Below are 25,790 nucleotides of genomic sequence, written 5' to 3' on the forward strand. Positions count from 1 at the left end.
TATATGAAATTTTGTGAGGCATAGATACCTTGGGGATTTTTGTTTGTTTGTTTTGGCTTTGTTTTGGTGGTGCTGAAGATTGAACCCAGGGCCCTGTACATGCTAAGCACACTCTACCACTTAGCTTCATCCCCATCCCCACAGGCACAGATGTTTTAAACAAGATACAAAAGTACTACTAGAAAGGGAAAAGCTTCTAAGTGAGGCTTCATTGAAATTAATAACTGGTGTGTAGCTTGGTAAAAGAGCTTGTGTCTTTAGCATGCATGAGACCTTGGGTTCCATCCCCAGCGCCAAATAAATAAGAATTGTCATCAGTGGTAGAGCACTTGCCTGGCACATGTGAGGCACTGGGTTTGATCCTCAGCACCACATAAAAGATAAATAAATAAAATAAAGGTATGGTGTCCATCTACAACTGAAAAAAAAAAAATATATATATATATATATTTAAAAAGATATCATTAGGGCTGGGGATGTGGCTCAGTGGTACAGTACTCCACTGGCATGTGTGAGGCACTAGGTTCAATTCCCAACACCACATAAAAATAAATAAAATAAATGTGCTGTGTCCATCTACAACTAAAAAAACAAATTTCAAAAAAAAAATTAAAGAAAGATATCATTAAGAGAGAAAAGGTAAGCTGAAGTTTGGGAGAAGATACTTATACCTAAGAAAAGCTTCATATCCAGAATATGTAAAGAACTTCTACAAACCAATAAGAAAGAGGTAACTTAATTTGGAAAAAAGACAAAATACTTGAGCAAGTGTATCACCAAGAAATATCCAAACAACCTCTAAACATATGGAAAGATACTTAACTTCAGTAGTCTCCAGAAAAATGACAACAAAATACCACTATATACTCATCAAAATGGGTAAAACAAGAAAGACGATCAAAGTGTGGGTGAAAATATGGAGGAACTGAAACTCACACATGCTGCTAGTGGGAGTGGGAGTTGGTCCAACAAGTTTGGAATTTCATTTTGACAGTAACTACTCAAACTAAACATACATTTACCTACACTGTAGCAATTCCACTCTTAGATGCAAACCAAGATAAATGTGTGAGTTCCAAAAGGTTTATACATACATGCTCATAGAAGCTTTATTCATCATTATCAAAAAAATGAGGACAACCCAGTCCACCCATGGCCATATGGATAAGCAAATTGTAATGTACTCATGCAATGAAATATAATCAATGATGAGAAAGGGAACTACTGCTACACACTACAACACAGATGAACACATGACAGTGATGAATGTAAAAAGCCAGGGATGGAGTCCAAGCAGCCTGATTTCATGTATACATATTTCATTCAACACAGGCAAAACTATCCATGCTATTAGAAGTCAGGGTCTTGGTTACCTTTGGGTAGGGCTTTAACCAGGAAGGGGCCAGAGGAGACTTTCTTTCTAGGGGCTGTCAATGTTTTATGTTTTGATTTGATTGGTAATTACATGGGGGTATAAAGAATGCTATAAAGTTGTATACTTAAGGTTTGTGCACTTTGGTTTTTGAGGTATATATTGGAAAAAGGAACACAGGATGCCTTTTGCAGAATCCTTGAATTAAGTCCTTTGATTAAGGCTGGAGAGGTGAAACAAAACCAGAGGGCAGGGCAGGCCAGAGGGAAAGGTGAAGTGGAAACTGGTACAAGGCCAGGCATCTCCCTGCTTCAGTGCCCCTCCCTGCCCCAGTTGCTGGCAGCAATGATTTCTCCTGGGCACCCCTCCCCACCCTCACTCCCCTGATCCTTATATCCTGTAGCATGTGAGCACTAGCTGCCACTGGTCCCTGGCATGATCCTTACCTTGAAGAAAGGCAGCGCTGGGAGGGAGTGTGGCCCTTCCTGCTTCTGGTGCTATCTCCAGTAAAGGTGCATCTGTTTGGTGCACCTTCCAGAGTTCCCTGGCCCAGCCTGGATTGAGTGGCAGTCTGTTGGGTGGCCAGTTTTATACAAAGCTGAGGATGAATTGCAGTGGCAGTAGGCATTACAAGATCCAGTGAGGAGCTGGGGATGTGGCTCAAGCAGCAGCGCGCTCGCCTGGCATGCGCGGGGCGCTGGGTTCGATCCTCAGCACCACATAAAAATAAAAAATAAAGATCTTGTATCCACTGAAAACTAAAATAAAATAAAATAAAATATGGGGCTGGGGATGTGGCTCAAGCGGTAGCGCGCTCGCCTGGCACGTGTGTGGCCTGGGTTCGATGCTCAGCACCACATACAAACAAAGATGTTGTGTCCACCAAAAACTAAAAAATAAATATTAAAATATTAAAAAAAAAGATCCAGTGAGGAGACAAACCTACCTCTGCCCAAGCATATCACCCTGCTCCCACACCCTGGGCTGATCCTTAGTACAAATTAAAGCCTGTATGTAGATGATCCTGGGTGGACTTGTCAGTTTGCTGGGGCAGATCCCAAGCTGGATAGACCATGGTGCCCTGGGACATGGTGTGTGCTACACATGGTCTCTGGCCATGTGTTTGGGTGTTCTTGCTGGGTGTCCTTTCTTGGGAAAAGAACATGCTTCCTTTCCAGGTCTCTGTGCTGGTTGCCACAGGATAGTATTTGTGCCCTGGTTATGGATCTGAATGTAAACATGGTGTGGCTTTTTAAAAAATTATTTTATTTATTCATTTATTTATTTTTATGTGGTACTAAGGATCAAACCCAGTGCCTCACACAGGTTAGGCAAGCACTCTGCCACTGAGCTACAGCCCCAGCCCCATGGTGTGGCTTTTATTTATGTTCTTTCACTTTATCTAGAGAAGATGGAAAGCATAGGGTTAAGAGTGTAGGTTCTAGAGCCATAATGGCTGGGTTCTCAGGAACAACAGGGATTGTGGACCCACCTGTCATAATGTGCCAGGGACAGGTGCATCTAATGCACATGCACTGTAGAATGTAGAGGAAAGAGGCAAGGGAATAAGGAATGGCACACTGGCTGATAGCTTTGGGCAAGCTATGTCTCAATTTCTTGATTGGATGATAGAGGATAAATCTGGATAACATTAGAACAATGACAGCACTACCCTTTGGGTGTCATGTGGGTTTAGTGAGATGATGAACATATAGCGTTTAAAAGAGTACCTGCCATAGAGTCAGCCTTCAGTAGGTGTTAGTGGTGGCAGCAGTGGTAAAGGGGGCTTAGATGAGCCAGAACAATGAAGTGAAACAGTACTCAGGATGGGCCCGGTGGGTCTGTGTGTTCAGAGCTCCTACAATGAGGCCTGCACATGTAGGGGCTCAGTAAATGTTTGCTAGCATTTTATTATTTCATCATTTGGCTCTTCTCTCCACAGTTATAAAACCAATAAATGGAAAGGTTTTTAAAAATATTTTTAAATTAGTTGTTGATGGGCCCTATCTATCTGTCTGTCTGTCTGTCTGTCTGTCTATCTATCTATCTATCTATCTATCTATCTATCTACATGCAGTGCTGAGAATTGAATCTAGTGCCTTACTTGTTCAGGGCAAGTACTCTACCACTAAGCACAACCCCAGCCCAAGGGTTTTTTTTGTTTGTTTTGTTTTTAAAGTGGTGCATCTCATTGAATGACCAAACCTGATCTGTGTTAATAGGAGGTTACTCATATTACGTAGCAGAAATATTTATAACTTTGGCTGCAGTAATATTTGCATATTTGATTATGGGGGACTCTGTCTGACCCTGTTGGGGTTTATATAACATCCTGTATGTACTTCATATTATCTTTCCAAAGTGCAAGCAGGTTGCTGGGTGTAGTGGTGCAAACCTGTAATCCTAGTGGCTCACGAGGCTGAGGCAGGAGAATCACAACTTTGAGGCCAGCCTCAGCAATTTAGCAAGGCCCTAAGCAAATTAGTGAGAATCTGTCTCAAAATAAAAAATGTGAAGGGCTGGGGATGTGGTTAGTGGTTTCTCTGGGTTCAATCCCCACCAAATGCAAGCAGATTATGAATTCTGAAACATGCCTGGCTTCAAGGGTTGAGAAGAGGGATTGTGGACCCACCTGTCATAATTTATTCTTCAGGTAGCCATTTTGGCCACTTCTTCCTTTTGCTAATTTGAAAGGATGCTACATTGAGTATCACTGATAGACTTAAAACTGCTGGGTTAAAGCGCATGCAGATTTAAAATTGAGGGAGCTATTGGCAGATGACCTTTCAAAGAGATGAATAAAATTAACATTTCCACCAATAGTGTGTGAATGTGAATTTGCTTGCATAATCACTAAGAAAATGGCTTGAGTTACAGTGACCTTCAATGAACATATGAGACTTCAGACCCTTTCCACTGACATGCACAAATACATACTACTTTCCTTGCTCTTAAGAGTTTCCATGCTGCCCCCATGGTACATGGTGATCCACAGCCATTATGTTCCACAGGCTTATATCCATATTGTGGAGTTTGTAGCCTTCCCTTCTCAGTCTGACTCCAGCCTGTCTGCCCAGCGGCTAACTCCCTGGCCTTCCCCCCACTTCCAACTCTGTGGCCCTATCTTCCAGGGAAACAGGAGACCCATCTTGGTTATGTCATCCCCATGAGGTTGCTGCAGGCCCCGAGCTGAGAGGCTCTGAGAACAGCATTTAAGGAAAGAGAACAGCCTGTGGAAAGGCCCCCAAGGCAGACTTGGGAGGAAGATTTGTATCTTCAGAACACTGTGGGAAGACTTTATGGAGGTGGAGCCAGAGTGACTTGTTATCTGGCTGAGCTTGTATTTTACATATCCCAGGTCATATTGAAGAAGGCGTTATAGGAGGAGTTAGAGAGAAAGGGATGGTGGAAGAGGGATTAGACCTTAGTTGTTGATTGGACAAAGGGGTAAGGTGAATGAAGGGTCAAGGGCACCTGGATTAAAAAAGCTGGGTGGTTGGGCATGGTGGTGCACACCTGTAATCCCAGTGGGTCAGGAGGTCAAGGCAGGAGGATCATGAGTTCAAAGCCAGCTTCAGCAACTTAGTGAGGCCCTAAGCAATTCAGCGAGATCCTGTCTTTAAATAAAATGCAAAAAGGCTGGGGATATAGCTCAATGGGTAAGCACCCCTGGGTTCAATCCCAAGTATCCCCCCCTCCAAAAAAAAATAATAATAAAAAATAAAAAAAATCTGGGTGGATAGAGATGTTCTTCCCTGAGCCTGGGACTCAGGAAGAGGAGGAAAACAGAAGGAGCAAGTGCTTAAGCTGCCCAGGTTTGAATCCCAGCCCTAGTGCTTGTTGAATGCCAGCATCTGGGCAGGGAATGTCATAATCCTGAATAATCCCTCAAGGGGCTGTTGCAAATATGAGCAGTGCTAACAGCAGCCAATGGCTGCACATAGGGGTTCTGGGTAAGTGCAAGTCTTTCCCTGGTGCTGTGAAACCACACTTTACCTCCACAGACCTAGCTTCTCTGTGGGAATTGTCTCCCTAGCCATCAGTGTCCAAGTTCCCTTCTTGTTAGGCATTGCTTTTGTTTTCCCTCTGGATTCTGAGTCCCTCAGAAATCAAATCCCAGGTGGTGGAGCCTAGACATGTACATTTCTGAGATGATCCCAGGTGAGCCCAGCTGCTTCTAACTTTCTGCAGCCTGCAGGGCAGAAGCTGACTCTTCTCCAAGCCACACGCATGGGCCACCCTGGAACACGTGAACCATCAACAACTGTGTGGATAAACTCAGCAGGCTGGACTGATTCATTTTGCAGAGTAGTGCTGGGCTGACTGCCTCAGTCGCCTGGAAGGGAGCTTAAAAGTTAGGTTCCCAGGCCCAGCCTTGGTGAATCTGATTCAGAGAGCCCAGCTTCAGCTGAGCATGATTCTGTGCCTTGTCATGTCAGGACAATTGTCGGCACTGAATGTTGGCTCTGGCATCCTGTGACTTTGTCATGGAAATGCAAGGCTCCTGTTCTCAAATCACAGGCTCTGACATGTCCCGTCACGATGGGTAAGGCTGATTTTTTTGTTGCCAGTTCACCAGGCAAGGTTCCTGGGCAGTGGCAGTGGCTGGCCCCTCCTGCAATGATCAGGAATCAAAATACTTGGGTTGTCTGATCCTGAGTGTCTCTGCTGCCACCACTAATTACACAGGGGCAAATATCTTGAGCATAGCTAGTGCTCCAACCATTGGGGGATCCATTCTCCCAAATTTGCTTTGGTTTATGTTCTCCTCTCTGCCAGTGCCTTGGGAAGGAGGCAATGGGGAATCACTGTTCATACCCTAGCAAGAGTGCAAGGCTCAGAGCCCAGGCTTTGCCTCTGGAAGCTTCCACCCATTTCCATTGCCTACCCCTCCTCAAATACAAAGGAATGATCACAACCAAAATCGAAGAATCTCCTTTACCCTGTCCCTCCAGCTCTTGCAAGTTTGCAGAGGTGTTCTGTGGAAGATATATTCAGTTCTTGGCACATGCCAATGTACCAAGTGAGACAGGTTTCATCAAGGTGAGAGCAGTGCCTCCTGGTTAATTCTCCTTCACCAGAATAGTAGACAAAGGCTCAGCAGCTGGCAGAAGGGAGGCAGATTCTGGACACTTGGCTTGGCTGGCCAAGCTCCAGGATGTCCATAAATCATTGTTACTTATTATGTGTATTGTGGGTGAGTGTCTTTTGGGATCTGGAATCCTGGAGGGATCTTGTAAGATCCAGGTCTTGGAGCCCAGAGTTGCTGGGGATGGAGGGGATGTAGAGCTGGGGGCAGGTAGTGTGGGATATATAGGAGGAGGTTCCAGGATGGGCTGAAGGCCTATTTGTGCCTGGGGCAGCAGGAAGGACTGAAGTGCTTAAAGGCCCATGGAGAGTTATTGTCATTCTAGGTATTCTTTTAGGGACTATGGTAGGAATGGCTGGTTTACTGCCTCTGGAGAATGCAGTGCCTATACAGTCTTGCCTTGTGGGTGGGTCTGTCATGTTTTTTTATTGGGTGATGTTCATCCTCTAGAAGCTTTTCCTTGCCTTCTTCTCACCCTCTTGTTTGCACAGTGTCCCAGAGAAGGCATCAGATTCTATCTCCTGGGCTCTTTAACCCAGTTGCTCTGAGCTTGCTTTTTCCAGCAGAGATCTTTGTCTATATCCAGCTCCCCAAAATTTGTCTGGAACTCCCTGCCTTGTTGGAGGGACCTCTGACAAGTTGCTTAGTTTTGCCCAGATGCTCTGCCTCCTCATCTGTTATTATAAAGGGAGAGGGGCTCTAGCCCTTGTTAGGCATTGTGCTGCTCTGTTTCCTTGCTTGTCCTGTTTCCTTGTATACCCACAAAAGTTCCACAGGTAGATTCCATTTTTAGTTGGGGAAACTGAGGCACAAAGAGGTCCTTTTCAAGATTTTCTAGTCCTTTTCAAGGCAGAAGTCAAATTAGAGTCCCAGTAGTTAACTTTAGAATTCAAGACCTCCTTTGGTTGTCTGTATTGTAAATTGTTTTATAATATGTATTTTTTCGTACTTTTTGTAAAATCACACCAACATGAAATTATGATATCATAGAATCATATTTCTTTTGTACTTAATTCATGCACTTGACTAGACGCTCTTAGGAAAATAAAAAACAGGAGCAGCCATTTAATCCTACTGTTCCACTTAAAAGGGTGTATGTTTGGAGACAGTGGGAGATTAGAGGGGAGATTAAGGGTGATGAGGGTCCCCCAAGCTGGGTCCCCATCCCCAGTGCTCCAGTGTGGCACAGCTCTGTGTGTGAGTCTGGGAGTTCTGGGCCTGAATTCTCCTTTTATTCTGACTACTGACTTTCCTGGTGTGCAGTTAAGCACACAGCCACCTGCTCCAGTGCTAGGGAGAAGCTGGCCATGCTGGTGAAGGAGAGCTGCTCTCTACAGTACACCTTCCTGAGGGGTTTTCCAGGGGAATTTTGAACTATGTAGGATTTTCCCTGCTAACTTTAGAATTTTCTCTTCAATGTCAGAAGACACTGGAATCTTTCCCTTTGCAGGATTTTTTTTTTTTTTAGCTGCTTTAGAGTCATAGCACAGAGACATAACCAGAGAGTTTTATTTTGTGCAGGAGTCAGGCTGTATATTTACTTAAGTGCAGAACATATGGAATATTAGAAGTTTGGAAGGCCTGAACCCAGGAATTGGACAGATTTAGCTGTTCATCTCCATTGTCCAGTTCCAGCTGCTGGAGCTTGGCCACACTTCTTAGGCTGGAGCTCATTTCCTTCTCTGTAGCGTGTGGATAACAGTGCATTTCATAGGGCTTTTGTATGACCATAGGCAGCTCAGAAAAGGTCCTTGATAGATTTTGGTTGTTCATGCTGCTTAACTAGAATCCCATAGATTTCAGTGAGTTTTAAATTGTCTCCAAGTGTGGTTATCTGGCTACAATTTCATGAAACATTACTTGGAACTGGGCTTCTAAGAGAGATCACCTGGTGTGTCTGTGTCTGTGTGTGTCATTTTAAAGTACTCTTTGGCATGAGGTGTACTGTACTTACATGAACTGGGCTGCCAACCCTGAGCTGAGTTAGCATGCTGTGTGTGAATCGGTTCTGTGAAGCTCATTTGAACAAATACCCAAGTGGGTGAAGCATCAGGTAAGAAAACCTTTCCTTACCAGGGGATCCAGTTTTAACCACAGCTAGAAAAATTGGCATGAGACCTGTTCTAGGGTCATTTTGCATGTGTGCCCTTTTGCTCGAGGCTTCAGTTACAGAGACAAGAGTCCTTGGTTTTCATGTTTCTGCCCTGCCTCTTCCCCTCACTAGCTTTGTGGACTGTCTGTGCCCTTTGTGCCTCAGTGTCTTCTTCTGCAAGGAGATGAGCCTGTGCTATGTGATGCTGCTGAGAGGAGTGAATGGGATGGAGCATTTGAAGCCTCAGCAGGTGCCTGGTGCAATGGTAAAGCCCCCAGCACAATTGCCTATGATGGCAGCAGTGGGCAGCCTGTGTGTCCTTCCTTAAATGAGACCTTGCTGGGCCAGCATCCAACTCTCAGCAAGCTGCACAGAATGGGAGACACTAGACTTGCCCTGTCTCAACATGCCTCACTCCCTCCTCCCTTTGCACCCTCCATGAATCCACAGAATCCACAGGTGTGCTTTCTGTCCATCCCCCCCCAAAAAAATACTGAGGGACTAGAATGTAGCTCAATGGTAGAGCACTTGCCTACCAAGTATAAGGTCCTGGGTTCAATCCCCAGTACTGCCAAAAAAAAAAAAAAAGGTGCTGAGTATCCACTAAGGACTTTCCTAGAGAGACTTATAAAGCCAGACATATGGTAATGGTTTATTTATGGCAAGGTTTTTCAAACTTTTTTGTTTCATTGAAACAAATGATTTATGGATTTGAGATGGGTCCCTCCTGTGTTTTCAAGGCTGGCTTTGAACTCCTGGACTCATCAAATCCTTTTGCTTCAACCTCCCAAGGAACTGGGACTACAAGTGCATGCCATTGTGCTCAGCTATTTTACCCCTTTGGATGCAGGGATTGAACACAGGGCCTTGTACATGCTCAGCATGCACTCTACTATTGTGCAACATCCCCAATCCTAGGACTATTTTATAGTTTGAGAACTTACCCAAGAGCCCCAGCATATAAATTATCCAGGAAATGAAATGCCGTGGTTGAAATCGGAATATATTTTAGCTCTAATACAGGCATCCTAGAGGCAGCAGGATTTGATCACTGGTGATATTCCTGCCAAATCTTTGTTCTGAGATCTGGAGCTCTAGAAAGACTGGAGACTTGGGATGAGGCCGAGGATTGACCTAACCTCCCCACAATGTCCAGATGAGTGTGCGATGAATGCCAGGCTTACAGTGGCAGGCCCACATATATAGCATGAGCTGGGACCGTCACTCAGCTGCTCCATGGAATTAAGCCACCAAGATAGCCAGACACGTAGCATAAAGGCTGCCTGGGGGAGTGGAGTTGGAAATATTGTTAAGGCAAGAAGGATAAGGCATTAGCTTGTTGGTTCTGCTTCACCATGGGGCAATTTGACATTGTGTTTGGAAATATAGAACCTCAGGTCCTTGTGTCTCTAGCAGTCATTTTCTTTAGGGAGATAGTGACTTATGGGCCTGGGTAGGCACTGTGTAGTTTTACCTCTTGGAAACTTATTTTTTCTGTGATTCTGGAGTGTTTTTTTAAGTGCCACTTTTTTTCTTAACATATATGGTGCTGGCTCTATGGTGTCTTGATTCTGATTCTACAGCAGGTCTGCATGATCTTTCATTAGAGTGGAGAGGTGCCCAGCTTGCTGATGTTGTTCATTCATTCAACAAGTGTTCTCTTGTCAGCATACTCAGAGTTAGGATGCCATAGAACCCAGTTCAGGTGGAGGGACATGTGATGGGATTGGGGTAAAGGAGAAGTGCAACAGGGTGCAGGGAAGGCACCAAAGCCCACCTTCAGGACACTCTGGGGAAACCAGAGGAGACATGTGTGGTTGAGCTTACAAAATGCCGTTGCTTATGCCATGCCCTCTATTCAGAGTGGCCCTAACTAATTGGCCTGGCAGGCTTTTATTCACCTTCAAAACTCAGCCTAGGCCTTACCCCTCGTGAGAAGCCATCTATAATTTTCTCAGGCTGACCTGGTCTTCCCCACCTTATAGGTGCACATCCCTTCACTGTGCTTCATCACATAATGCTGTTAATGGTCAGTAATTTTTTGTTTTTGTGTTCTGGGGACCTAGGGACACTCTACCATTAAGCCACATCCCAGCCTATCTATCTATCTATCTATCTATCTATCTGCCTACCTACCTACCTACCTACCTACCTATAATTTTTTTTTGAGATAGGGCCTTGCTAAGTTGCTTAGGGTCTCACTAAGTTTCTGAGGCTGACCTTGAACTTGTAATCCTCCTGCCACAGCCTCCTGAGTTGCTGGGATTCCAGGCATGCACTACCACACTTAGCCTGGTTGGTGATTAAAAAAAAAATACTCAGAAACAATTTTAAAAGATCTTGTCACTGGGCACGTTGGTACACGCTTGTAATTCCAGTGGCTCAGGAGGCTGAGGCAGGAGGATCATGAGTTCAAAGCCAATTTAAGCAATGGTGAAATTGAAAGTAACTCAGCAAGGCCCTGTCTCTAAATATAAAATATAAGAAGGGCTGGTAATGTTGCTCAGTGGTCCCTGGTACCAAAAAACAAAACAAAACTAAAAACCAAAACAACAACTCCTACCTGGTCCAGTTTCAGGGCACCAACTTGGCCTGATGTGCACTGTCTGCTCTCAAGCCAGTGCACTGCTACACCCTCCTGCAACAATCTAGGATGATGTGGGGTTTCTCTTCTGATAGAGATATGATTGTACTTTAAGTAGTTCTTTTTTCCTATAGTGATACATCTAGCAGTGTGTCATGATAATGCATCTAGATCAACTTTGTCATTTTGACTGCTGCACCCTACTTCACCCTGAGCAGTCATTGATGTACCCAGAACACTTTTCATGAACATATTGGTTGCATTTCCTGGGATGTGTCTCCTCAGGGATCTGCTTGCTCCTGGGATACTAGCACTTTTCTTCTGTGTCCAGGTAGATGCTTGTGGTTGGCCTAAGGGCATCAGTGGATATTTGGAAAAAACACCATGCTGACACAGAGGTACTGCTGGGCCATATTGGCCAGGACACTTTTTGGTAACTCCTTGTGCATCAGGCCTTGAGGGAAGGCAACACTTGGGCTTGAAATGACCACTGGCATTGTGTCCAGGATAAGATGATGTCTCCAGGATAGCAAAGTTCCCTATGTCATTTGTTATCTCTTGTTCTGTTTAGTGGCCACAGCAGACCTCAGGGGTGGTGACCTTGTTTTTAGCCAAGGACTCTGGGTCATGTTTCTTGGCCTTAGGGGAGGTGAAGTCATCTGGGGCAGGTGGCTTGGGACCTTGTGGTCCCAGCCTAAGTTGTCTAACCAGCCGTTAGCTCTAATTTTGGCTCTGGTCCTGAAGCTGGCAGACAATGAGAAAAAAAAGTGTATCCAGCTCTTTTTCTGCTCTGATAAAAGCCTGAGAACAAACCCTGACTATTATTTGCTGATAGATGTTTATAAAGCCCCCTGAGCGCCAAGCATGATGCAGAGCACAGAGCTCGCAGAGTCTTGCAGATCTCTCCAGAGGGTGTGTCCCCTTTTGAGATCTGAACATGAAAAGATTTGGTGAAGAGTCTTTTTTTTCTTTTCTTTTCTTTTTTTTTTTTTTTAGAGAGAGAGAGAGAATTTTTTAATATTTATTTTTTTATTTTTCGGCAGATATAACATCTTTGTTTGTATGTGGTGCTGAGGATCAAACCCGGGCCACACGCATGCCAGGCGAGCGCGCTACCACTTGAGCCACATCCCCAGCCCCTGGTGAAGAGTCTTGATTTGTGACTTGTATACTTCTGAAGGCTTCTTTTTAATTGGTACATATTTTTGGTGATCAAGCATGCCACAGTGTATGCCTGACCCCACATTAGGGTGGGGTTGTTACAGAAGCAAAATAGAGTTTGGCTTAAGAGCATGGGATTTAGAATCAGATAGCATGGGTTCAAATTCTCCCTTCTCAGGATGAGCTCTGGAATGGTGAGCAAGTTAATTAGCCATTCTGGGTCTCAGTCTCCTCCCTGTTTGAAAGAGGGACCACAATAGCATCTGCTTCCTCTGATAGTAATAGTAGTAGTGAGATAGTGCATGAAGAACATGAATCTGATGCATAGCTGGTACTTTACAAAGGCTGGTGGTCAGCAATAGTAGTCATTATTAATTAGCATTAGAAGATCACGTGCAGGCAGAGCCAGGAGGAGATGGAATGTACAAGATCTCGAGATGTTCTGCTCTTGAGACATTTACCATTTGTTTAGGGAATAAGAGACAAAGGAGTTTCAGGATATTAGCAATTGGTATGTGACCGTCACAATTAAGTCCAAATGGTGTGGATTGTATTTGAAGTGGTGGGGTGTTCCTTTAGGAAGGGAATAAAGGAGAGTCAGAATCTGCAGCAGGGGTCAGGAGAATGTTCCAGATCAGGCTAGTGGTTGGCAAAGTGGGATCCACTTCTTCAAGAGGCGAAATGACACAGGCAGGTCTGTGGAATGGAGATGGGATGAGAGAGGCAGAGCCAGTTCTTAAAGCTCCATATTGATGCACAACATCTCTGTGGAGAAGGGCCCAAGTCACAGTACAGGTTGGTGATTTTCACAAATTGAATGTACCTGTGTAAGCAGCACCCAGATAAGAAACAGAAGCTCACAGCCCCCCCCCCCCGCCCCGCAAGAATCCTTTTGTGTCCTCTTCTAGCCACTCCCCACTGTCCCCACTACAAAGACCATCCTGACCACTAACAATGTGAGTATTTTTCCTGTTTCTGTCTATTCTTATTCAGGACTTGGTCAGGTGCACTCTTGGGTTTGTTGTCTTTAGCTCAGCATTGTCTCATGAGGGCTATCTGTTGTCACATGTAGTTGTAGAGCATCCATTCTCCTTGCTGTCAGTTACCACCACTGGTTTCATTCATTCTACTGTTGATGAGTATTTGGGTAGCTTCTAGTTTGGGACATGTGGTAGACCACATAATGACCTCCCCAAAGATGTCCATGACCTAATCCCTAGTCATGGGTCTATTCCCTTGTAATACCTGGTACCTAACTTTTTTTCTGTAGTAGGGATTGAACCCAGGGGTACTCAACTACTGAGCCACATCCCCAGCCCTTTTCATATTTTATTTTGAGACAGGGTCTTTCTAAGTTGCTCAGGGCCTCACCAAGTTGCTGAGGCTGGCTTTGAATTTGTGATCCTTCTGCCTCAGCCTTCAGAGCTGCTGGGATTATAGGCATGCACCACTGTGCCTAGCCCTTCTAATACCTGGGACTGTGCCACTTTCCATGGCAAAGGGGACTCCGCAGTTTTGATTAAGTTAATGATCCTATCCTGGGAGGTTATTCTGGAGGTACCAAGGTAGTCATAAGAGAGACGTAGGGGCTCAGGTTCAGAGAATTAAGTGTGATGATTAAAGCAGAGCTGAGAGTAGAGGGAGATTTGAAGGTGCCACATTGTGGTTCTGAAGATGGAAGAACTCTCACAAGCCAAGGAATGCAGAGTGGCCTCTAGAGGCTGGAAAATGCATGAGAATGAAGTTGCTTCTAGATCCTTCACAAGGAATGCAGCCTTGCTGGCCCATTTTAGGTCTCTTTCTGACCTCTAGAACTTTAACAAGATAAGTTTGTATTGATTTAAGTCACTAAGATTGAGGTGATTGTCATGGAAACCGTAGGATACTAATAACAAAGCTAGTATGCATAATGCTACTGAGAACATTCTAGATCATGTCTACCAGTGCACATATTTATGTACCTAGGAGCAAATGCCAGTCTTCCAAGGTGATTGAACCAATTTATGCATCAACAGCAGCAGCATGAGTGTTCTGGCTACATCACATTCTCACGGACACTTGGTGCTTCCTGGGAAAAGGGATTTTTACATGGAGAATAATAGGGCTCAGTTCCCAGTGGAAACAGTTGTACCTTGCAGGAGGTTGATGCTCAGAAGTGTTGGTCGATGCTGGTGCAACCAGCCAAGGAGAGGAATGAGAGGGAGGGTTGGTGTCCATTTCTAGCTGGGGAGAGTTAGAAGTCCTCTTCCATGGAAGTGACTGGGATGAATACTGATACACTTGAGATTAATACAGAACTTTCCGCTTGAAGAATTAGAACAGGTTTTATCTCATCTTTGTAACGTCTGATTAATCAAGTGGTGAGCAGTGTGTGGTGGGGAGAAGCAGAGGCTGTATAGTCAGCTGCTCAGAATCTGAAAACTGCAGTTCTCTGAGTGCAGTGACTATAAGCAAGTCACAGCCTCCTGGGAGCTCTGGATTTGCTGTCTGTAAAATGTGTATGATCCTGGCTTCTCTGTGGTGTTCTGGGTGGGTGAGAGCCTTAGATTTGCTGCCTGTAAATGGGAGACAGAGTCAGTGGTGGTTGTGGTTGTTAACGTTACTGGTGTGGCACAATAGTATGGTATATGCCCCTTCACAGAAGTTAGCATGTCAAGGCTCAGAGTGTTCAGGGGACTGAGTGGTTGCCTTGACAGGGTCTGAGGGTGTCACAGTTTGGATCTGGACTATTCCCCAAGGACTCTTGTGTTGAAGGCTTAGTCCACAATACAGCAATGTTACTAGATGGGGATTTTACGAAGGTGTTTAGAGCATGAGGGCTGTAACCTCATCAGTGGATTCATCCATTTTGATGGGTTTATGATTTTTTTTTTTTTTTGCACTGGGGATTGAATCCAGGGGTACTTTACCACTGAGTACATCCCCAATCCTTTTTATTTTTCATACAGGGTCTTGCTAAGTTGCTGAGGTTCTCACTAAGTTGCCCTGCTGGCCTTGAACTTGTGATCCTCCTGCTTCGGTCCCCTGGGATTATAGGCATGTGCCACCATACCTAGCTGATGGGTTCATAATTTGATGCCATTATTGGAGTTGTGGAAATGTAGGAGGTAGGGTCTCCCTGGAGGGAATAGGTCACTGGGGGCACCCCCTGTGTGTGCACTCTCTCCCTGCTTTCCAGCCACCATGAGATGAGCACCTCTATTTTGCCATACCCTCTCTCCACCATGATGCTCTCCCTCACCACAGGCCCATAGCAATAGACCCAGTTGACCATGGTCTGAAATCTTTGAAACTGAGCCAAAAGAAATCTTTCCTCCTTCAAGTTGTTTTTCTCAGGTAATTTGTAACAGCAATGAAAACCTGATTAATGAACACAGAGGGTATCACCTGCTTGGGTGGCATCCAGGGCAAGTGAGGTCAGACTCATTATAAACCCCTCATAGGGCCTTATAAAGACACCATCCCCCACTAAACCTGAAATTGCTTTTGAAATTATCTGTTCCTTTGATAATTTATTCCACCACAACTGAGCTTTACTATGTATATTATAATGTGGCAGTTAGGAACAGTATCCCAGGTCAGGTATCTGCTCAAGTCTCAGCTTTACCATTTCCTGTCTGTGTAGTCTCTGCCAGGTCTTAAATTCTTTATTTCCAGTTTCCTGATTTTTTTTTTTTGGTACCAGGAATTGAACCCAGGGGCGTTTAACCACTGAGTCACATCCCGAGGCCCTTTTAAAGATATTTTATTTAGGGATAGGAACTTTATGAGTTGCTCAGGGCCTTGCTAAGTTGCTGAGGCTTAATTTGAACTCGTGATCTCCTGCCTCAGTCTCAGGAGCCACTGGGATTACAGGTGTGTGCCACCACACCTGGTTAATTTCCTGATATTTAAGGTGAGGCAGTATCAGTCTTTGCCTCCTAGGGAGGTGTGAGAATAGCATGAGATAATTCATGTCAATACCTGGACCCCAGGGATTTCTCAGTGCTGGAGTGCAGAGATCTGTGCCCCCAGCCCTTGTCCATAGACACAGGCTGAAGGGTGATGGTTTGAGGATGGCTGTCTACAGAATACTACTTCTAACACTGGGAGGGAAAAACCCAAAGCCCTGGCCTGGAACGAGACAGCTGTTCCTTGAGAGCAGGCCCTGCCCTCTCATAGTTCCTCAGAAAATGTGGCCTTGAGGAGAGTTCTGTTGGGACATCATTTTGAGATGAGGTAAAAAGTTTCCTTACTGCATTTATTGTGTTACAGAAGAACTAGGGATACTGAGCAAATTTGGCTTCCAGGTTGAAATGAGGTGGATAGAGATAGGCACAGCTGTAGAAGTAACCTAGGTATGGGCTGCTTGCTTTGTCCCCTCACCCTTTGCCACTGACTATGTTGTAATGGCACCTCCAGGACTCTGCACTCATACCCCACTACCCGTCCATCTCTCTTTCTCCCGGGATCCACATCTTCACTCTTGCCTTATTCCAGGCCCCTCCATAATGTACATGCCTCAGCTGATGAAGTTAGCTGTGATAGAAGCCAGAGCAGTGGCCCCAGACAGGGATCCAGATGCTAAAAATATCTAATGGTGTATTCTTTGCAAGTTAAATAAAAGAATGGCATTGGAGGTAGTGGCAGGGATCTAACACTTACTCTGTCCAGTGCCCCTCAGTTATCTGGTCATGTTCACCTGGCATGGAGATTTTATCCAAATGGTGCTTTCATCTGGGAGAGGGTCAGATGGAGCAGAGAGAGAGGAGGACAGGCCAGAGACATGGCCCAGCACCCTGTAATTCTCAAAGTTCACAACAGCTGGCATCACGGAGCAGGGCCATACAAACAGCAGCAGCTTAGGGGACCACGGATGGTCAAAATTACTCCAAAGCTCCCCTACCTAGGAAGTGCCAGGCTGGAAACCAACACAGGATCCCTCAATATGATCTGCATATCTAGCCCTTCTCGAGTGGAATCTGACAGCTGTTTGGTTGATACTAAATGGAGTCACTGGTTTGTGTTTGGGACCATGTTGTACAAAAGAAATCCAATTTTTGGTGCTAAAACCACAGCAGAATGGCAAGGAGTGCAGTAGCCAAGGCTGAAGAGGGATCCTCAGAGTTATGGTTCACACGCCCTCTGGGGCAAAACATGAGGGAGAGGAGAGGTGGGTGGAATCCCTCATACCACACTGGAGTATTCTTTTCTTTAGCTTTGCCTCTCTGTCTCTGTCCCTCTGTCTCACTCTTAGTCTTTGTCTCACTCCCACACACACATCAGCTTGAGTCCTATATTATGCAGTATTTTAAAATAATTTTGTGAATGAAACAGGGTTTCATGGTATGGAACTTTTTCGTTTGTGGCATTTGGTTGGTGTTTACAACTCCAAGTAATCATTTTGTGATGAGATTCACACCCGGACTTATACATTCGTTCCCCCGCCCTACTCCCCATTCTATGCCAGGTGCTCTAATCTTGAGAGTCTCCGTGCTAGAAGATATCACATGCTTATTGGCATCTCCTCACTCATTAAATACTGATTGAATATGTACTATGCACGAGGTGCTTATGAAATTGCATGTTGTTTACTCAGAGCATAACCAAAAATAATTTTGCTTCATCTGTCTCTATAGATCTAGCATGTCCTATGCTCCAAATAACCAAACTCCCCTTCAGAAGGGCCCTAGTGAGAATATTTAATAGTATTCCCAACTGGGATGAAGGTTAATGAGCTATAAAAACAGATCCCAAAAAGACAGTGGCTTAAATAACAAAGAAATTGCTCTCTAGGTAGTAATTCCAAGGTGAGACAGATAGTTGAGCTCTGTGCAATCAGTCACAGACCCAGGTGTCTTCTGTCTTGTTGCTTCAGCGTTTCCAGTTATGTTGGTATACTGTCATCACCTGCATGGGCAGAGCTGGGTTCCAGCCAGTGGGAAGGGGACCAAGGCTTGCTCATATCTTAAGACTAAGATTGAGAAGTGGTACCATCTATTCCTCTCATATTCGACTCACAACTCGGATCTCGGACTACACCTACCTATGAGGATGCCTGGGAAATGTAGTCCCTGATAAAACTCAAATTCAGTTTGAGTATCCATCATCTGAAATGCTTGGGACCAAAATGGTTTGAATTTTTACTGATTTTGGAATATGTGGATATTCATCGCAAGGGTGGGAACTGAGTCTAAATGTGAAATTTATCTGTTTCATATACACCTTTTACACATCCCCCCAAATTAACTTTATTTAGAATTTTTAAATCATTTTGTGAGTGAAACAATGTTCTGTGGTATGGAATTTTCTATTTGTGGTATCATGTTGGTGCTCAGAAAGTTTCAGATTTTGGAAAATTTTGGATTTTAGATTTTGGAGTTAGAAATGCTCAACCTGTGTCTCTGGAGAAGGGAGAAAGAATTTTGGTGGATACTGGGGAACCTTTGACACATTCTCTTTGAATATAATGCAGCTATTTCTGTGTTTACAATGTGAATGTACCTATTTGTTGGTTGTACCCATAAATGGTTATTTTGCTTTTCTAAGAAAGAAAACCTGGGCCTGCCACACAGAGTCTATGGACATTTCCACAGCTATGAACCAGCGCATCTGTAGAGGAATGGAAGAGAACAAGGAAAGGTAAATAGCTTTCAAAATTCAAAATGTAAAAATGTTTGCAAGCAGCAATCAATGTAGTACAAAACTTGCTTTAAGCTTGTATAAGTCAATAGAAGTCATGAAGAATTTGAAGCGCACGGGGCTCAGGGAGAGGCTCAGTGGTAGAGTGCTTGCACAGCATGCATAAGGGCTGGGTTCAATTCCTAGTGTCACCACACACACAAATAAACAAGCAAGCAAGCAAATAATTAAGGGATAGCAGAATTTTATGTGTCTCCTTTCACATTTCCAATTTCTTACACCATAGGAGAGATGCCATTGTTAAGTATGAGGGAACTTTTCCAAGTCTTAGAAGTAAGAGTTAGTATAAATAGAGTCAGTATAGTATAAGATTAAATATTTCATTCCAGAACTATGGTTTGTCTCCAAGGTTATAAATTTCCCCCACTTCTTTTTCCCTGGGGAAGTTCCCAAATACTGTAAAACATACTCAGAATGTTGTGTCTATATTGTGTGTGACACAATTGTGAGTGGCCAGTTCTCCAAAAGGAAGCAGTGGCAGACCCTGAGTCCTTTCTTGACAGCTATATCTCTTTTTTTCCCTTCTGCCTTCTCTTTTTCTCCCTTAAAAATAAAAATTTATTAAATTCATAATTTTATAATTTGTATTAAATTTATAAATTTTTAAAATAAAAATAGATTTAATTTAATTTTGAGTACAAGAAATGCATGGATATGTATTCCTTGTTAAAAGTGAAAATGAAGGTTGTGGCTCAGTGGTAGAGCACTTGTCTAGCACGTGTGAGGCACCGGATTCGATCCTCAGCACCACATAAAAAAATAAAATAAAAATATTGTGTCCATTTACAACTAAAAAAGAAATCTTTAAAAAAAAAATTAAATGGGGCTGGGGTTGTGGCTCAGTGGTAGAGCACTCATCTCGCATGTGTGAGACCCTGGGTTCGATCCTCAGCACCACATAAAAAAAATAAGTAAACAAAATAAAGATATTGTACCCATGTATAACTAAAAAAAATAAAAATTAAAAAAAATTAAATGATATCCCCATTTTGACCCCTGTCTTCATTCCCAGCTCCCTACTGCTGTACTTCCTTATACATAATACATGTATGCAAAGTATGTAGTGTGTACATATATTTCCTTTTAGAATCTTCTGTGTCTAGAAACATTAAAAATTATTCTTTAAAATTAAAAAAAAATTATTCTTTGATTTCTTCTTTTTTTCTTTGTTCTTTAAACATATAGTATCATATTATGTTTGTTGGACTATTTTGTAACCATTTTATAAATTCAAGAATGTGTCTTAAAATGTTTTCAAGACAGAATATGTGAATCTCCCTTGTTTTTTAACTGCAGCAAAGTGTGTGGTGCATCCATAGTATGAGACTCTCCATTTGTTGAGCCATCTCCCTGATGATTCTGATTTGATTTGTTCAGGTTTTGCCCTTGTAATAATTCTGTGATATGCTTTCTGGTATATTCCCCTGGCACATGGGCACTTAATCCTCTAAGGAGCAGAGTTGCTGGGCTATACTGCATATGCATTTAAGATCCTAATAAGCTTGACCAAATCATTCTCTAAAGAGTGCTGCTTGTCAGCTGGGTACAGATTTTCTATTTGCCCACCTCTTGCTATACCTCAGGTCTGCCTTTTAATTTTGCCAGTCTGTTGAGTGGACAGTGGTATCTCTTCAAGGTTATAATTTCCTCTCCTTCTTTTTCCCTGGGGAAGTTCATCTTCTCAGGACTCTGTTGCCTGCTTCCATCTCCTGATAGTGCCCTTAACTCTCTGCCTTAATAGGGACCTAGCTACCTCTCCTGAGATCAAGAGCCCCAATGTACCTGGGCAGTCATGGCCCTTCCTAGAGCAGTTGCTGTATCATTTTCTCTTCTGAAAAGTATCCAGGCATGCTACTCCAGAGTGTCCATCACATGAGCATCTGCTTTTCTCTTTTTTTAGTATTGTTTTTATTTTTATTTGTTCTAATTAGTTACACATGACAGTAGAATGCATTTTGACGTATGGTACACAAATGTAGGGCTCTTCTCTTGACCCCCTTGAAGAGCCCTCGTTGGATTTCCTGTCTTCAGGTGATTTTATCCACTACCACTACAGTCACTAGCAAAAAGTTGAGTATTTACAGTGTCGACCTGTGTGTGGGTCACTTGCTCTGGTTATCTCATTAATTCTCACATTGGCCCTGGAAGGTAATGAGTGATGGTGTTATCCTGTTTTGTGACCTTTTGGTGATACACAGGAATTTGTTTAAAACCAACCCAGCAGGAAACAAAACAAAACAACCCATTGAGTCTCTTACTGGGTGACAAATAGAGCCACACTTGCTGAGTGTGGACATAGCTTTGGAGTTGGCATGACCGTGTTTGAAGTTGCCCTGGACACACTCAGCTGTTAATCTATATCTGCAGTATTCCCAGAGGAGCAAGAGTGAGTAGGAATTGAAAGTAGTGACTTTGTCCCCATCCAGCACAAGGACATTGGCTCTTGCATACCATTAGCACCTCTGCTCTTAAGGACAGCTAGGATTGGCAGTCTCACTTATGCTTAACCAGATGTTTCTCTGGAAGGGATTTTCCAGGTTGAACACACTTGTCTTGGGAGTGAATGTACTTTATTAGGACAGACATGCCCACAGAGCTATGGAGGGAGAGCAAGTGCTTTACTTGCCCTTGAAAGACCTAATTAATCACCCTATCCTAAAGTGTTTAGCTTTTTATCTCATTCTAAGATCAAGAAATTGCAGGCAGAGCTGGGGATGTGGCTCAGTGATAGAGCCCTTGCCTAGAGCATATGTGAGGTCTTGGATTCCATCCCTAGCATTGCAAAAGGAAAGAAAAGAGTGAGAGAAGGAAGGAGGGAATTGTAGGCAGAGTGCAATTGCAAATGCTTTCCTGTTACCCGTTGTAGTGATGAACACTGAACCCAGAGAGAATTTAAGCCCAGGCAAGGCTTTATTAGGGGGTTTTGCTTGAGGCAGAAGGGAGGCAGCACATGGGGAACAGGATTCCCAGGCCGGCTCCAGCAAAGAACAAAAGCATACAGCTTTTAGGGCAGCTGCAGGGTAGTAGGAAGAGGCCTTGAGACATAATTACATGTAGGGGTGGGACTTCCCTCATGCCTTGCTACTCTTTTTCATCATATGTCTTCATGTATCACATGTCTCATTACATCTCAAGTCTCCATCTTAGTATGTGCCTTTTACTATACTAATAAGGGAACTGCTGGTTACTTCAGTGACTATTTTATATATTTGTATTATCTGGGTGTTATGGTTTGGATATGAGGTGTCTTCAAGGTCATGTGTGGGACAATGCAAGAAAGTTCAGAGAAGAAATGATTAGGTTGTGAGGGTCTTAAACTAATGAGTGAATTGATTCCTGATGGGATTAACTGGGTGATGACTGAAGGCAAAGAGTGTGCCTGGAGGAGATGGGAATTGGGTGTGGCTTTGGGATATGAATTTGTATCCGGCAAATGGAGATCTCTCTTTCTGCTTACTGATCACCATGTAAGCTGCTTCACTCTGCTATACTCTGTTACCACAATGTTCTGCCTCAGTTTGAGCCTCAAGGAATGGAGACTGCTGTCTATGGATTGAGACCTCTGAAACCGTGAGCCCTCAATTTTCCTCCTAAAATTGTTCTGGTCAGATCTTTTAGTCACAGCAGCAAAAAAGCTGACTAAAACACTGGGAAAATCTGATCTTATTTTCAGAACAGTGTAGACCCAGCTTTGTCTGACTTTAGCTGGCATTTCTGCTGACCACATAGTCTCAGAAGGCTGAGTTGACTTTCCCAGCCTCCCATCTCCCAGGTGTGTTACTTCATTCCCATAGCCTTGAAGACTGGCTCGCTTTTTTTTTTCTTGTACTGGGGATTAAACCCAGGAGTGCTCTACTACTGAGCCACATTCCCAGTCATTTTTATTATTTTATTTTCAGACAGGGTCTCCTTTATTTGCTGAGGCTGGTCTCAAACTTTTGATTCTCCTGCCTCAGCCTACCTGGGATTTCAGGTGTGTGGGGCCACTGTGCTAGACTAACTGGTGCACTTTTAACTCCTAATTTTCTAGTGTAGCTGTTAACCCCATAAGACTGAGAGCTAGTTAGGATGTCTTATTTCCCCTAAGAAGTGTTCATCCCTCAGTCCTAATGGGTCCTTTTTTCATGGGGATCCCTGATTGTGCTTTCTCAGCCTACCTCTTACATATTTCAGAGACATAAAATTTGGGACTGGAAGAGATCCTCGAGTCATTGCAGAATCATTGCATGTAACTCCTCATTACAATTTTAAGCAGACAGGTGGAGTATGAGGAAGTGATTGTCCAAGTTTAAGCTGCAGGAACAAGCGTTGGTCCCAGGTCTCTGGGGTCTGCCTCTGGCTCTTTGCATAACATCAAAGCTACCTCTCATAGGATTGTCATGATCCCTCTTGGTTCGTGGCTAGAGCTTGTTAGCTAGTAGTACTTGGGAGGAAACCAGCCCATCGATTGATTAATTGATAATTCATTCAGTGGGCATTTACTGAATACTGCTATGACAAAAAGATAGGTAATATATGTGTTCTTAGGGAATTCAGAATCTGATGCAGGAGGCAGTTATGCGCTTTCTGAGCTGTAATTAAGTGGAAAATCTCAAATTTCCAGAGGTCAATGAGGATGGTAACAGTATGTATCTACCGCACTCAGTTATTGAGAAATGTTCTGAGTCAATCACAGTAAAGTACCTGGCGTATAGTCAGCACCCAATAAAGGAAGCTGTATTCTTTTTTGTTGTTGTTGTTTATTTTTAATTCTGTGTAGAGTGAAGAACCAGAAAGATTTTTCCATTATGAAATTGATGGACATACATTTTCTGAAATAGTATCAATGTAACAGAGTCTCTTGTCCTACCTGCATTTGTCTTTTTAGGGTCTCTCTTAGGTACTGGAACTGCATAGGGCCAGGTCTCTCTTTTGTTCACTGTTATTTACCAAGAGCTTGGCACATAGTAGTTGCTCATTACTTTTTCTTGACTGATGAGTGTAGAGAGTGGAGTAATGAGAGACCCTGGATCCTTGAGGTGAAGACAAAGCCAACCAGCTGGTAGGGCCACAGATCAACCTGGGACCAACCCCCCGCTTTCCCAAGGACAGGACCTCCCTGGAAACCCTGTCACACACTGCGTCTCCCCCTGTGGGATGCAGTTTCACTCCTGAGATTTATGGACATTTTGCCTTTTGTCTTTTAACCAAGCTATTTTATTGTTGAGAGACCTGTTCTCACAGCATTTACTGACTGAGCAATCATTTCTTCTTACTTCACTTTAGGGTGGGTAACTCACTCTTTAGAGGCCCAAGAACATAGGATTTCTATAAGGTAAAGCCCTGGGGAGGGAAGTTTCTTGCTGCTCATGGTGTAGTCATGGAGTTAGGCAGCAGAATTTCTGAAAGTCCAGTCCTTTCCTGTAAATCCTTCCTGTTCATATACCTGTGGTAAAATGGACTCTGACCATGCTAGAAAAACAGTAAGGATTAAGTCCATTCATTCATTCATTCATTCATTCATTCATTCATCAGTTAATACCCCATTACCCTGCAGGCCTCAGCACGTAGGAAAATACTCCAGGAAGGGATCAAGCATTCCCTGCAGGGCCTTTCACCCATACACTGTATGCATGTGTATGTCTTTCTCTAAAATAAAAATCCTCCCTGGTTCATGTATTCCTCAGCATCCCTGGAGGATTAGTTCCCAGACCCTGTGGCTATCTGAGGATTCTCAAGTCCCTTAGATAAAATGTAGCTTTATTGCATATAACTTATGCATATCCTTCAGTATACCCCGGGTCATCTCTAGATTATTCATAATACCGGATATTATGGAAATCGTTCAAGGACCAATGACAAGAAAAAGTCTGTGCATGTTCAGTATAGATGTAATTTGGGGGGAAGTATTTTTTTAAAAATATTTTTTAGTTGTAGATGGACACAATACCTTTTTTTTTTTTTTTTAATGTGGTGATGAGGATCAAACCCAGTGCTTCACGCATGCTAGGCAAGCATTCTACCACTGAGCAATAATCCTAGTCCCCAATGGGGAAGTATTTTTGATCCACATTATGAAACCCACGGATGTGGAGGGCCCACTGTATGTTTTGAGCATCTCCTCTTTGCTGGCTCTGCCAGACTTTCCTCTCTTGGAAGAAAGAGCTTTATGTGGTACAGTGATGCCTGACATCTGGCCCAGGCCAGCACATAGTAGACTTTGGACCCTTTGCAGCTATGGTGGGTTGACTTGGTGCAGAAACAGTAGTGCGAAGATGGCCCCACAAAGTTTTGATCTAGGATTGGGACTGGCCTCAGCAATCACATCTTGGCAGTTTCCATGCTCTAGAGCCTATCCCTGTGGATTTATTGGTTTCACTGGTTGCTGTTAGTTGCTCTCTTCTCCTTGATCCACTTATCAGCTTTCATCTTGTTGTTAGACCAGGGCTGTTTTGGTCACTGATTTTTATTAGTTCTTTGTTCACTGCCCAAAGGGCTGTGTGGGACCTGCTCCACTTCCTCCACCTTCCAGAGATTCAGCAACTGACCTTGAGAAACTAGATACTGAACAGAAGGGAAGGCAGCAGCTTATTGAAGTGAAGGGCTGCACTGTAATCCTACAGCCAAGGAGTGGAGGATCAAGACCGACACCTGGGTTTCTTTATCCAGTCATCCATTGGTGGACACATAGCTTGTTTACATAGTTTGGCTCTTGTGAAATGAGTCACTATAAACATGGGTATGCATGTATCACTATAGTATGATGACTTGAATTCTTTTGGTTAAATACCCAGGAGCGGTATAGCTGGATCACACAGTGGTTCCATTCCCA

At 43.6% G+C, this 25,790-nt stretch overlaps 1 protein-coding gene across 4 annotated transcripts in view; it reads left to right on the forward strand.

The window, feature by feature from the left end:
- The window catches only part of Arhgef3 (Rho guanine nucleotide exchange factor 3), a 302,635-nt gene that overhangs the window by 20,090 nt on the left and 256,755 nt on the right, over positions 1-25,790 (forward strand). For 2 of the 4 annotated variants that reach the window (XM_048801083.1, XM_048801084.1), the window contains exon 2: positions 18,827-18,919. The exons of 1 other annotated variant lie outside the window; for it this stretch is intronic. In XM_048801083.1, the coding sequence (XP_048657040.1) occupies positions 18,827-18,919 (93 nt within the window). The remainder of the gene's footprint in view (positions 1-18,826; positions 18,920-25,790) is intronic. One more of the 4 variants, XM_048801085.1, reaches the window with a different exon arrangement.

Source organism: Marmota marmota, unplaced genomic scaffold, assembly GCF_001458135.2.
Source record: "Marmota marmota marmota unplaced genomic scaffold, marMar, whole genome shotgun sequence".
Classification (NCBI taxonomy): domain Eukaryota; kingdom Metazoa; phylum Chordata; class Mammalia; order Rodentia; family Sciuridae; genus Marmota; species Marmota marmota.